Here is a 15,000-nt window from a genome sequence, read left to right as displayed (position 1 = left end):
GTCGCGAATTTTTCTTAATTAGGTTCAAACAACTTTGTGAAGAAAAATACATTAAATTATAAAGAATTTTAACTAGGGAAAAAAAACATTTTAAACTTTGTTGTGTAGTTAAAACTACTTTTTAAGTAAGGCGGAAAGGTTGACTTACTTCATAAACACCTTTGTGTATATTATGAGGTAGAACTACAATGTGATGGGGTAGATAAACTAGTAAATATTTTAGAGTAGATAAATACGTAGATGAGTAGATAAATATGTAGATATAGTAGATACAGACGTAGATATAGTATATATATATCTACGTAGATATAGTAGATAAAAACGTACATAGAATATATAAATTCGTAGATATAGTAGACAAAGATGTAGATCGAGTAGATATATACGTAGATATAGTAGATAAAGACGTGTATATAGTAGATAAATATGTAGATATAGTAGATAAAGACGTAGATTGGGTAGATATATACGTAGATATAGTAGATAAGGACGTGTATATAGTAGATAAAGACGTAATTATAGCAGATAAATATGTAGATATAGTAGATAACGACGTAATTATAGCAGATAAATATGTAGATATAGTAGATAAAGACGTTGATAGAGTAGATAAAGACGAAGATAGAGTAGATAAAGACGAAGATAGAGTAGATAAAGACGAAGATAGAGTAGATAAAGACGAAGATAGAGTAGATAAAGACGAAGATAGAGTAGATAAAGACGTTGATAGAGTAGATAAAGACGAAGATAGAGTAGATCAAGACGAAGATAGAGTAGATAAAGACGAAGATAGAGTAGATAAAGACGAAGATAGAGTAGATAAAGATGGAACGTAGATAAATATGAATATAATGAAGTAGATATTAACAATAAGTTAAAACAAGACTTTTGGATAAAGTTAACATCAGACATTAACTCCAAGATTAGACTTTAATACCAAGTTAAAACCCAGACGTAATATCAGCCTTTAACTTGGAGCTAATACAAGATTATACCAGCAAGTTAAGACTGGACTTGGATACTAGGCTAAGACTAGACTCATTAAGTCATTAACATAAGACTGGACTCATTAACTCATTAACATAAGACTGGACTCATTAACTCATTAACATAAGACTGGACTCATTAACTCATTAACATAAGACTGGACTCATTAACTCATTAACATAAGACTGGACTCATTAACTCATTAACATAAGACTGGACTCATTAACTTATTAACATAAGACTGGACTCATTAACTTATTAACTTAAGACTGGACTTATTAACACATTAAGATAAGACTCATTAACTTCAACAACAGTTATGAGTATGAACAATCAGACCCACATTTTAAGCTTCCTAGAAGAGATTAGTTGTGGCAATAGGAGCCAACCCTACATAAAGGCGAGCATAGGTTGGTCGACCGTAATCACCCTATGACACAATCCAACCACAGTTCAGCATGTGTAAATAACATGAGGCTAACTACAACAGTCTGCCCTGCCTCGGAGAGACAGACAGACAGACACAGATACTCAAGTGATGTCTCTCCTGCCCGCAGGACATCGAGACGTTCGACCTGGAAGACTTCAAGTACAACTACGTCAACATGACAGCCTTCAGGATCGTCGACACCAGCAACTCACAAGTCCTGAAGATCCTCAGGGATATGGAGAAGTTCCAGCCCATTGGTCACTCTATCCTCAACAAGTCCTCCATTATCAAGGTCAGAGGTCAGCCTTGAGGGTGGTGGAGGGGCAGTTATAAGGAGACAACACAACTATTCTAAGAGCTTTGTTAAGGTCTGAGTGTGTGATTAAGATGAGACTTACATCTCAGTGTCTGATTATAATTGTTATTTTCCTTTGTTTCCACCTTGTCAATCAATCTAAGTATTTTATACGTCTGTATCATGTCCCCACTTTGCCCTCCTCCTTTCTAACGTCGTCAGGTTTAGTTCCTTCAGTCTGGCTTCATCTCTAGCAGCTCAGGGACCAGCCTCGTTGGAAACTTTTGCACCTTTAGGAGCTTCGTTTTTTTTATGAGACTCCAAGAAAGGGCTGCATACTCCAGGATTGGTCTTACATATGTGGTGTACAAGATTCTGAATGATTCCTTACACAGGTTCCTGAACGCTGTTCTGATGTTAGCCAGCCTCGCATATGCCGCAGATGTTATTCTCTTTATGTGGGCTTCAGGAGACAAGTTTGGTGTGATATCAACTCCTAGATCTTTCTCTCTGTCCGTTTCATGAAGGACTTCATCTCCTATTCTGTATCCTGTGTCTGGCCTCCGGTTGCCACCGCCTAGTTTCATGACCTTGCATTTACTCGGACTGAACTTTAGTAGCCATTTGTTGGACCATTCATTCAGTCATCCTCTGTTTCACTCCTCCTCATAATTTTTGCATCATCACCCCTCTAATTCTTGCCTGATTTTTGTTGCCTGGTCGTAGAATTCAGGGTAGGAGAGGAGGGAGGGCTTGGTGGGTTAGGGGAGAAGGGAGGTCTCGAGGAGAGGGGGGGAGGGTGGACTAGATAGGCACTAGTGGGGGGCTGGCGGGGGGCTGGCGGGGGGCTGGCGGGGGGCTGGGGCAGGTAGGGCTTCTATTGGATGGGAGGTGGGTGTGATCCTCCTCCCACTTGGGCTGTTGAGCTGCCTGTGGAGGGTTCCCCACTCGCCGTTGGGATTGTAGGGTTATGGGGTGTGGTTCCTTGATTCTTGTCTTTCCACCTGCACTCCTTCCTTGCTGCTGCTGCCCTCAATCTCTCCTCCCTTGTTATATCCCTCTGCACGAATACCGTTTTGAACTTTGTTACATTGAATAATCCGCTCTTCCTTGCTAAAATGTCTTCTTCTGTGTCCTCGATTTTGAAAACCATTGTTATCAATCGGTCTCTATCCTTGTTGATAACCTTTTCTATGTTCTGTTCTTCCCTCTCCATCTGTACTCTTTAAGGATCTCTTTAACTGTGGCTTTGTCCTTATCTCTCCACTCCCTTGGACTGGCCCCTGTGTTTCCTTAATACCTACTACGACTACTGCTCTTTTCCTCTCTATCAGTCGGCTAGGTCATCTTGCTGCTTCCTGAGAAGTATCAAACTTCGTGGCAATTTCCCGTACTGCAAACATTGCTTAGGGGGTTAGTTAGAACGAGCGGGTTCGTTCGGTTAATTAGAACGAGCGGGTTCGTTCGGTTAATTAGAACGAGCGGGTTCGTTCGGTTAATTAGAACGAGCGGGTTCGTTCGGTTAATTAGAACGAGCGGGTTCGTTCGGTTAATTAGAACGAACGGGTTCGTTCGGTTAATTAGAACGAGCGGGTTCGTTCGGTTAATTAGAACGAGCGGGTTCGTTCGGTTAATTAGAACAAACGGGTTCGTTCGGTTAATTAGAACGAGCGGGTTCGTTCGGTTAATTAGAACGAGCGGATTCGTTCGGTTAATTAGAACGAACGGGTTCGTTCGGTTAATTAGAACGAGCGGGTTCGTTCGGTTAATTAGAACGAGCGGATTCGTTCGGTTAATTAGAACGAACGGGTTCGTTCTAATTATGTCTACAAATTAGGGTCGAATTTTAGAAGTGCCTTCTATATATACGTTACCATCTTCCTGAAGTGTGGGTCGTGTCAGGTGTTGGGGAGGAGTCTCTTCCAGGCTTCTAATCTCCTCCCTTGTCTCATTCAGCTCCTCCTGCAGGTAGGTTACTCTCTCCTTCATCTCCTCAAGTTCTTCACTGAGTGGGCTGCACATTAGAACGAGTGTCTTCTTAAACGGGTCATCTTGTCCTTCACCTCCCTCTGTGTTATGTCGACTCCTTCACATGTTTCTTACCTGTTCCAATTCCCCAATCCAATGTGAGTGTGTGTGTGTGTGTGTGTGTGTGTGTGTGTGTGTGTGTGTGTGTGTGTGTGTGTGTGTGTGTGTGTGTGTGTGTGTGTGTGTGTGTGTGTGTGTGTGTGGTGGGAGGGAGGGAGGGTGGAAAAGAAGGAACTAATGAAAGAATGAATGAAGTAATGAATGCATGAGTGTCTTCTCCCAGACCCCCACCTCGCCTCTCCCATCAATAACCAAAGACTAATTATCTCTCCATGATGGATTATTCCCCAAGCTAATTAATGAGATCTCCCAAACTTCAGTGTTGCAATGGGCTGCACATTGGTAAGGCACTGTGTACCTCCTGCCCCAGAGAGGGGGGAGGGGGGGGGCAGAGACCTTGTTTGCCCCACACCTACACCCCCACACACCCCTACACACACACCCCCACACACACCCCCACACACCCTCACACACCCCCCACACCCCCAACACACCCCCCACACCCCCCACACCCCCCACACACCCCCACACACCCCCATACACCCCCACACACCCCCACACCCCCCACACCCCCCATACACCCCCACACCCCCCATACACCCCCACACCCCCCACACCCCCACACACCCTCACACACCCCACACACCCCCCACACACCCCCCACACACCCCCACACCCCCCCACACACACACACCCACACACACACCCCCCACACACACCCCCACACACCCCAACACACACCCCCACACACCCCAACACACACCCCCACACACCCCCCACACACCCCCCACACACCCCCACACACCCCCACACACCCCCCATACACCCCCACACACACCCCCCACACACCCTCACACACCCCCCACACCACCCACACACACCCCCACACACCCTCACACACCCCCCACACCCCCCACACACACCCCTACACACACCCCCCACACACCCCCACACACCCCCCCACACACACCCACACCCCCCACACACCCCCCACACACCCCCCACACACCCCCACACCCCGACAGAAGACCCCATCAAGGGTGGAAGCTGTTTAATGCTCCTATCGATTTTGGTACTAAGATTGTCACTCCCAGCGCCCCCCCCCTAGTGAAGGTGAACCTCCACTCTGGTCAAGGAGTACCTCCACTCTGGTCAAGGAGTACCTCCACTCTGGTCTCAAGGAGTACCTCCACTCTGGTCTCAAGGAGTACCACCACTCTGGTCAAGGAGTACCTCCACTCTGGTCTCAAGGAGTACCTCCACTCTGGTCTCAAGGAGTACCTCCACTCTGGTCTCAAGGAGTACCTCCACTCTGGTCAAGGAGTACCTCCACTCTGGTCTCAAGGAGTACCTCCACTCTGGTCTCAAGGAGTACCACCACTCTGGTCAAGGAGTACCTCCACTCTGGTCTCAAGGAGTACCTCCACTCTGGTCTCAAGGAGTACCTCCACTCTGGTCTCAAGGAGTACCTCCACTCTGGTCTCAAGGAGTACCTCCACTCTGGTCTCAAGGAGTACCTCCACTCTGGTCAAGGAGTACCTCCACTCTGGTCTCAAGCAGTACCTCCACTCTGGTCAAGGAGTACCTCCACTCTGGTCTCAAGGAGTACCTCCACTCTGGTCAAGGAGTACCTCCACTCTGGTCAAGGAGTACCTCCACTCTGGTCAAGGAGTACCTCCACTCTGGTCAAGGAGTACCTCCACTCTGGTCAAGGAGTACCACCACTCTGGTCAAGGAGTACCTCCACTCTGGTCAAGGAGTACCACCACTCTGGTCAGAGAGTACCACCACTCTGATCAAGGAGTACCTCCACTCTGGTCAAGGAGTACCACCACTCTGGTCAAGGAGCACCACCACTCTGGTCAAGGAGTACCTCCACTCTGGTCTCAAGGAGTACCTCCACTCTGGTCAAGGAGTACCTCCACTCTGGTCAAGGAGTACCACCACTCTGGTCAAGGAGTACCACCACTCTGGTCAAGGAGTACCTCCACTCTGGTCTCAAGGAGTACCTCCACTCTGGTCAAGGAGTACCTCCACTCTGGTCAAGGAGTACCTCCACTCTGGTCTCAAGGAGTACCTCCACTCTGGTCAAGGAGTACCTCCACTCTGGTCTCAAGGAGTACCTCCACTCTGGTCAAGGAGTACCTCCACTCTGGTCAAGGAGTACCTCCACTCTGGTCTCAAGGAGTACCTCCACTCTGGTCAAGGAGTACCTCCACTCTGGTCTCAAGGAGTACCTCCACTCTGGTCAAGGAGTACCTCCACTCTGGTCAAGGAGTACCTCCACTCTGGTCTCAAGGAGCACCTCCACTCTGGTCAAGGAGTACCTCCACTCTGGTCAAGGAGTACCTCCACTCTGGTCTCAAGGAGTACCTCCACTCTGGTCAAGGAGTACCTCCACTCTGGTCAAGGAGTACCTCCACTCTGGTCAAGGAGTACCACCACTCTGGTCAAGGAGTACCTCCACTCTGGTCAAGGAGTACCTCCACTCTGGTCAAGGAGTACCTTCACTCTGGTCTCAAGGAGTACCTCCACTCTGGTCTCAAGGAGTACCTCCACTCTCGTCAAGGAGTACCTCCACTCTGGTCAAGGAGTACCTCCACTCTGGTCTCAAGGAGTACCTCCACTCTGGTCAAGGAGTACCTCCACTCTGGTCAAGGAGTACCTCCACTCTGGTCAAGGAGTACCACCACTCTGGTCAAGGAGTACCTCCACTCTGGTCAAGGAGTACCTCCACTCTGGTCAAGGAGTACCTCCACTCTGGTCACAAGGAGTACCTCCACTCTGGTCAAGGAGTACCTCCACTCTGGTCAAGGAGTACCTCCACTCTGGTCAAGGAGTACCTCCACTCTGGTCAAGGAGTACCTCCACTCTGGTCAAGGAGTACCTCCACTCTGGTCAAGGAGTACCACCACTCTGGTCAAGGAGTACCACCACTCTGGTCAAGGAGTACCACCACTCTGGTTAAGGAGTACCTCCACTCTGGTCAAGGAGTACCACCACTCTGGTCAAGGAGTACCACCACTCTGGTCAAGGAGTACCACCACTCTGGTTAAGGAGTACCTCCACTCTGGTCAAGGAGTACCACCACTCTGGTCAAGGAGTACCTCCACTCTGGTCAAGGAGTACCTCCACTCTGGTCAAGGAGTACCACCACTCTGGTCAAGGAGTACCTCCACTCTGGTCAAGGAGTACCTCCACTCTGGTCAAGGAGTACCTCCACTCTGGTCTCAAGGAGTACCTCCACTCTGGTCAAGGAGTACCTCCACTCTGGTCAAGGAGTACCTCCACTCTAGTCAAGGAGTACCTCCACTCTGGTCAAGGAGTACCTCCACTCTGGTCAAGGAGTACCTCCACTCTGGTCAAGGAGTACCTCCACTCTGGTCAAGGAGTACCACCACTCTGGTCAAGGAGTACCACCACTCTGGTCAAGGAGTACCACCACTCTGGTTAAGGAGTACCTCCACTCTGGTCAAGGAGTACCACCACTCTGGTCAAGGAGTACCTCCACTCTGGTCAAGGAGTACCTCCACTCTGGTCTCAAGGAGTACCTCCACTCTGGTCAAGGAGTACCTCCACTCTGGTCAAGGAGTACCTCCTCTCTGGTCAAGGAGTACCACCACTCTGGTCAAGGAGTACCTCCACTCTGGTCAAGGAGTACCTCCAATCTGGTCAAGGAGTACCTCCACTCTGGTCTCAAGGAGTACCTCCACTCTGGTCAAGGAGTACCTCCACTCTGGTCAAGGAGTACCTCCACTCTGGTCAAGGAGTACCTCCACTCTGGTCAAGGAGTACCTCCACTCTGGTCAAGGAGTACCTCCACTCTGGTCAAGGAGTACCTCCACTCTGGTCAAGGAGTACCACCACTCTGGTCAAGGAGTACCACCACTCTGGTCAAGGAGTACCACCACTCTGGTTAAGGAGTACCTCCACTCTGGTCAAGGAGTACCACCACTCTGGTCAAGGAGTACCACCACTCTGGTCAAGGAGTACCACCACTCTGGTTAAGGAGTACCTCCACTCTGGTCAAGGAGTACCACCACTCTGGTCAAGGAGTACCTCCACTCTGGTCAAGGAGTACCACCACTCTGGTCAAGGAGTACCTCCACTCTGGTCAAGGAGTATCACCACTCTGGTCAAGGAGTACCTCCACTCTGGTCAAGGAGTACCACCACTCTGGTCAAGGAGTACCTCCACTCTGGTCAAGGAGTACCACCACTCTGGTCAAGGAGTACCACCACTCTGGTCAAGGAGTACCTCCACTCTGGTCAAGGAGTACCTCCACTCTGGTCAAGGAGTACCTCCACTCTGGTCTCAAGGAGTACCTCCACTCTGGTCAAGGAGTACCTCCACTCTGGTCAAGGAGTACCTCCACTCTGGTCAAGGAGTACCTCCACTCTGGTCAAGGAGTACCTCCACTCTGGTCAAGGAGTACCTCCACTCTGGTCAAGGAGTACCTCCACTCTGGTCAAGGAGTACCTCCACTCTGGTCAAGGAGTACCACCACTCTGGTCAAGGAGTACCACCACTCTGGTTAAGGAGTACCTCCACTCTGGTCAAGGAGTACCACCACTCTGGTCAAGGAGTACCTCCACTCTGGTCAAGGAGTACCACCACTCTGGTCAAGGAGTACCACCACTCTGGTTAAGGAGTACCACCACTCTGGTCAAGGAGTACCACCACTCTGGTCAAGGAGTACCTCCACTCTGGTCAAGGAGTACCTCCACTCTGGTCAAGGAGTACCACCACTCTGGTCAAGGAGTACCTCCACTCTGGTCAAGGAGTACCACCACTCTGGTCAAGGAGTACCACCACTCTGGTTAAGGAGTACCACCACTCTGGTCAAGGAGTACCTCCACTCTGGTCAAGGAGTACCTCCACTCTGGTTAAGGAGTACCACCACTCTGGTCAAGGAGTACCACCACTCTGGTCAAGGAGTACCTCCACTCTGGTCAAGGAGTACCACCACTCTGGTCAAGGAGTACCTCCACTCTGGTCAAGGAGTACCTCCACTCTGGTCAAGGAGTACCTCCACTCTGGTCAAGGAGTACCTCCACTCTGGTCAAGGAGTACCTCCACTCTGGTCAAGGAGTACCACCACTCTGGTCAAGGAGTACCTCCACTCTGGTCAAGGAGTACCTCCACTCTGGTTAAGGAGTACCTCCACTCTGGTCAAGGAGTACCACCACTCTGGTCAAGGAGTACCACCGCTCTGGTCAAGGAGTACCTCCACTCTGGTCAAGGAGTACCTCCACTCTGGTCAAGGAGTGGAAGGCATTCTTCCATATTCTTATATCAACCACAAGAATATGGATGATATATATATATATATATATATATATATATATATATATATATATATATATATATATATATATATATATATATATATATATATATATATATATATATATATATATATATATATATATATATATATATATATATTGTTTATATATCTGCCCAAACTGCTGTGTAACATTACACCCACTAATGAACCTGCCCCAAAAACAGCCACTCGACCCCAAAAACAGCCACTCGACCCCAAAACAGCCACTCGACCCAAAAACAGCCACTCGACCCAAAAACAGCCACTCGACCCAAAAACAGCCACTTGACCCAAAACAGCCATTTGACCCCAAAACAGCCACTTGACCCAAAACAGCCATTTGACCCAAAAACAGCCACTCGACCCCAAAACAGCCACTCGACCCAAAAACAGCCACTCGACCCAAAAACAGCCACTCGACCCAAAAACAGCCACTCAACACAAAAACAGCCACTTGACCCAAAACAGCCATTTGACCCCAAAACAGCCACTTGACCCAAAACAGCCATTTGACCCAAAAACAGCCACTCGACCCCAAAACAGCCACTCGACCAAAAACAGCCACTCGACCCAAAAACAGCCACTCGACCCAAAAACAGTCACTTGACCCAAAACAGCCATTTGACCCAAAAACAGCCACTCGCCCCAGAACAGCCACTCGACCCAAAACAGCCATTTGACCCAAAAAAAGCCACTCGACCCAAAAACAGCCACTCGACCCAAAAACAGCCACTCGACCCAAAACAGCCACTTGACCCAAAAACAGCCACTCAACCCAAAAACAGCCACTCGACCCAAAACAGCCACTTGACCCAATAACAGCCATTTGACCCAAAAACAGCCACTCGACCCCAAAACAGCCACTCGACCAAAAACAGCCACTCGACCCAAAAACAGCCACTCGACCCAAAAACAGTCACTTGACCCAAAACAGCCATTTGACCCAAAAACAGCCACTCGCCCCAGAACAGCCACTCGACCCAAAACAGCCATTTGACCCAAAAACAGCCACTCGACCCAAAAACAGCCACTCGACCCAAAAACAGCCACTCGACCCAAAACAGCCACTTGACCCAAAAACAGCCACTCGCCCCAGAACAGCCACTCGACCCAAAACAGCCATTTGACCCAAAAACAGCCACTCGACCCAGAAACAGCCACTCGACCCAAAAACAGCCACTCGACCCAAAACAGCCACTTGACCCAAAAACAGCCACTCAACCCAAAAACAGCCACTCGACCCAAAACAGCCACTTGACCCAAAAACAGCCACTCGACCCAAAAAACAGCAACTCGACCCAAAACAGCCACTTGACCCAAAACAGCCACTCGACCCCAAAAACAGCCACTCGACCCAAAAAACAGCCACTCGACCCCAAAACAGCCACTCGACCCAAAAACAGCCACTCGACCCAAAACAGCCACTCGCCTCAGAACAGCCACTCGACCCAAAACAGCCACTCGACCCAAAAACAGCCACTCGACCCCAAAACAGCCACTCGCCCCAGAACAGCCACTCGACCCAAAACAGCCACTTGACCCAAAAACAGCCACTCGCCCTAAAAACAGCCGCTCAACCAGTCCTCTCCACCGCAGGCGGAGCCGGCGCTCATCTACGACAGCGTGGGCGTGTTCGCTAAGGGTCTGCACGCGCTTGAGCGCTCGGCCACGCTCAGTCTGGCCAACCTCTCCTGTGAGAGCGAGACGCCCTGGGGTGACGGGTCCTCTCTCTTCAACTACATCAACGCAGTGAGTACCTGGAGTACTGTGAGTACCTGGTGTGTTGTGAGTACCTGGTGTGTTGTGAGTACCTAGTGTGTTGTGAGTACCTGGAGTACTGTGAGTACCTGGAGTACTGTGAGTACCTGGAGTACTGTGAGTACCTGGAGTACTGTGAGTACCTGGAGTACTGTGAGTACCTAGAGTACTGTGAGTACCTGGAGTACTGTGAGTACCTGGAGTACTGTGAGTACCTGGAGTACTGTGAGTACCTGGTGCGTTGTGAGTACCTGCAGTACTGTGAGTACCTGGAGTACTGTGAGTACCTGGTGTGTTGTGAGTACCTGGTGTGTTGTGAGTACCTAGTGTGTTGTGAGTACCTGGAGTACTATGAGTACCTGGAGTACTGTGAGTACCTGGAGTACTGTGAGTACCTGGAGTACTGTGAGTACCTGGAGTACTGTGAGTACCTGGAGTACTGTGAGTACCTGGAGTACTGTGAGTACCTGGAGTACTGTGAGTACCTGGAGTACTGTGAGTACCTGGTGCGTTGTGAGTACCTGCAGTACTGTGAGTACCTGGAGTACTGTGAGTACCTGGTGTGTTGTGAGTACCTGGTGTGTTGTGAGTACCTAGTGTGTTGTGAGTACCTGGAGTACTGTGAGTACCTGGAGTACTGTGAGTACCTGGAGTACTGTGAGTACCTGGAGTACTGTGAGTACCTGGAGTACTGTGAGTACCTGGAGTACTGTGAGTACCTGGAGTACTGTGAGTACCTGGAGTACTGTGAGTACCTGGAGTACTGTGAGTACCTGGAGTACTGTGAGTACCTGGTGCGTTGTGAGTACCTGCAGTACTGTGAGTACCTGGAGTACTGTGAGTACCTGGAGTACTGTGAGTACCTGGTGTGTTGTGAGTACCTGGAGTACTGTGAGTACCTGGAGTACTGTGAGTACCTGGAGTACTGTGAGTACCTGGAGTACTATGAGTACCTGGAGTACTGTGAGTACCTGGAGTACTGTGAGTACCTGGAGTACTGTGAGTACCTGGAGTACTGTGAGTACCTGGAGTACTGTGAGTACCTGGAGTACTGTGAGTACCTGGAGTACTGTGAGTACCTGGAGTACTGTGAGTACCTGGAGTACTGTGAGTACCCTGGTGTGTTGTGAGTACCTGGAGTACTGTGAGTACCTGGAGTACTGTGAGTACCTGGAGTACTGTGAGTACCTGGAGTACTGTGAGTACCTGGAGTACTGTGAGTACCTGGAGTACTGTGAGTACCTGGAGTACTGTGAGTACCTGGAGTACTGTGAGTACCTGGAGTACTGTGAGTACCTGGAGTACTGTGAGTACCCTGGTGTGTTGTGAGTACCTGGAGTACTGTGAGTACCTGGAGTACTGTGAGTACCTGGAGTACTGTGAGTACCTGGAGTACTGTGAGTACCTGGAGTACTGTGAGTACCTGGAGTACTGTGAGTACCTGGAGTACTGTGAGTACCTGGTGTGTTGTGAGTACCTGGTGTACTGTGAGTACTTGGTGTGTTGTGAGTACCTGGTGCGTTGTGAGTACCTGGAGTACTGTGAGTACCTGGAGTACTGTGAGTACCTGGAGTACTGTGAGTACCTGGAGTACTGTGAGTACCTGGAGTACTGTGAGTACCTGGTGTGTTGTGAGTACCTGGAGTACTGTGAGTACCTGGAGTACTGTGAGTACCTGGAGTACTGTGAGTACCTGGAGTACTGTGAGTACCTGGAGTGTTGTGAGTACCTCGTGTGTTGTGAGTACCTGGTGTGTTGTGAGTACCTGGAGTACTGTGAGTACCTGGAGTACTGTGAGTACCTGGAGTACTGTGAGTACCTGGAGTACTGTGAGTACCTGGAGTACTGTGAGTACCTGGAGTACTGTGAGTACCTGGAGTACTGTGAGTACCTGGTGTGTTGTGAGTACCTGGAGTACTGTGAGTACCTGGAGTACTGTGAGTACCTGGAGTACTGTGAGTACCTGGAGTACTGTGAGTACCTGGAGTACTGTGAGTACCTGGAGTACTGTGAGTACCTGGAGTACTGTGAGTACCTGGAGTACTGTGAGTACCTGGAGTACTGTGAGTACCTGGAGTACTGTGAATACCTGGTGTACTGTGAGTACCTGGAGTACTGTGAGTACCTGGTGTGTTGTGAGTACCTGGTGTGTTGTGAGTACCTGGAGTACTGTGAGTACCTGGAGTACTGTGAGTACCTGGAGTACTGTGAGTACCTGGAGTACTGTGAGTACCTGGTGTGTTGTGAGTACCTGGTGTGTTGTGAGTACCTAGTGTGTTGTGAGTACCTGGAGTACTGTGAGTACCTGGTGTGTTGTGAGTACCTGGTGTGTTGTGAGTACCTGGTGTGTTGTGAGTACCTGGTGTGTTGCGAGTACCTGGTGTGCTGCCAGTACCAGGTGTGTTGTGAGTACCAGGTGTGTTGTGAGTACCTGGTGTGTTGTGAGTACCTGGAGAACTGTGAGTACCTGGAGTACTGTGAGTACCTGGTGTGTTGTGAGTACCTGGTGTGTTGTGAGTACCTGGAGTACTGTGAGTACCTGGAGTACTGTGAGTACCTGGAGTACTGTGAGTACCTGGAGTACTGTGAGTACCTGGTGTGTTGTGAGTACCTGGAGTACTGTGAGTACCTGGTGTGTTGTGAGTACCTGGTGTGTTGTGAGTACCTGGTGTGTTGTGAGTACCTGGTGTGTTGTGAGTACCTGGAGTTCTGTGAGTACCTGGAGTGTTGTGAGTACCTGGAGTACTGTGAGTACCTGGTGTGTTGTGAGTACCTGGTGTGCTGCCAGTACCAGATGTGCTGTGAGTACCAGGTGTGTAAATTAAACAGTACTGTTTACAGTACAGTAAACAGTAAAGTAAACAGTACGCAGTAAACAGCCTGTTTACTGCGAGGCCGGTGGTTAGTGTGAGTGTTCTTGTTTACTGCGAGGCCGGTGGTTAGTGTCAGTGTTCTTGTTTACTGCGAGGCCGGTGGTTAGTGTGAGTGTTCTTGTTTACTGCGAGGCCCGTGGTTAGTGTGAGTGTTCTTGTTTACTGCGAGGCCGGTGGTTAGTGTGAGTGTTCTTGTTTACTGCGAGGCCGGTGGTTAGTGTCAGTGTTCTTGTTTACTGCGAGGCCGGTGGTTAGTGTGAGTGTTCTTGTTTACTGCGAGGCCGGTGGTTAGTGTCAGTGTTCTTGTTTACTGCGAGGCCGGTGGTTAGTGTCAGTGTTCTTGTTTACTGCGAGGCCGGTGGTTAGTGTGAGTGTTCTTGTTTACTGCGAGGCCGGTGGTTAGTGTGAGTGTTCCTGTTTACTGCGAGGCCCGTGGTTAGTGTGAGTGTTCTTGTTTACTGCGAGGCCGGTGGTTAGTGTGAGTGTTCCTGTTTACTGCGAGGCCCGTGGTTAGTGTGAGTGTTCCTGTTTACTGCGAGGCCCGTGGTTAGTGTGAGTGTTCCTGTTTACTGCGAGGCCCGTGGTTAGTGTGAGTGTTCCTGTTTACTGCGAGGCCCGTGGTTAGTGTGAGTGTTCCTGTTTACTGCGAGGCCCGTGGTTAGTGTGAGTGTTCCTGTTTACTGCGAGGCCCGTGGTTAGTGTGAGTGTTCCTGTTTACTGCGAGGCCCGTGGTTAGTGTGAGTGTTCCTGTTTACTGCGAGGCCCGTGGTTAGTGTGAGTGTTCCTGTTTACTGCGAGGCCCGTGGTTAGTGTGAGTGTTCCTGTTTACTGCGAGGCCCGTGGTTAGTGTGAGTGTTCCTGTTTACTGCGAGGCCCGTGGTTAGTGTGAGTGTTCCTGTTTACTGCGAGGCCCGTGGTTAGTGTGAGTGTTCCTGTTTACTGCGAGGCCCGTGGTTAGTGTGAGTGTTCCTGTTTACTGCGAGGCCCGTGGTTAGTGTGAGTGTTCCTGTTTACTGCGAGGCCGGTGGCTTGATGTACACTGTTATCTCTAGTTATCTCTGTTATTATGTTTCTCCTGTTTTTGTGTATTTCACTTGCATGTAAAAGTATAAACATATACAGATCAACACGACGACCACAATATTCCACGCCGCTACACTACACAATATTGATAACGATAAATAAACTAAATTAATTCAGTTTTATATGCAAATTGTTATGTGTAATATTATGCGGGTAA

General features: G+C 49.4%; 1 protein-coding gene across 1 annotated transcript in view; it reads left to right on the top strand.

Moving 5' to 3' along the window:
- LOC123772696 (glutamate receptor ionotropic, kainate 2) overlaps positions 1 to 15,000 on the top strand; it is a gene marked incomplete at its 5' end in the record, with an annotated part of 107,690 nt that overhangs the window by 3,900 nt on the left and 88,790 nt on the right. Inside the window, 2 exon segments of the mRNA XM_069324519.1 lie at positions 1,545 to 1,709; positions 10,726 to 10,878. Of these exon segments, the coding sequence (XP_069180620.1) occupies positions 1,545 to 1,709; positions 10,726 to 10,878 (318 nt within the window).

The sequence above is a fragment of the Procambarus clarkii genome, chromosome 14 (genome assembly GCF_040958095.1).
Source record: "Procambarus clarkii isolate CNS0578487 chromosome 14, FALCON_Pclarkii_2.0, whole genome shotgun sequence".
Taxonomy (NCBI): Eukaryota; Metazoa; Arthropoda; class Malacostraca; order Decapoda; family Cambaridae; genus Procambarus; species Procambarus clarkii.
This window is presented reverse-complemented; position numbering and strand designations above follow the sequence as displayed.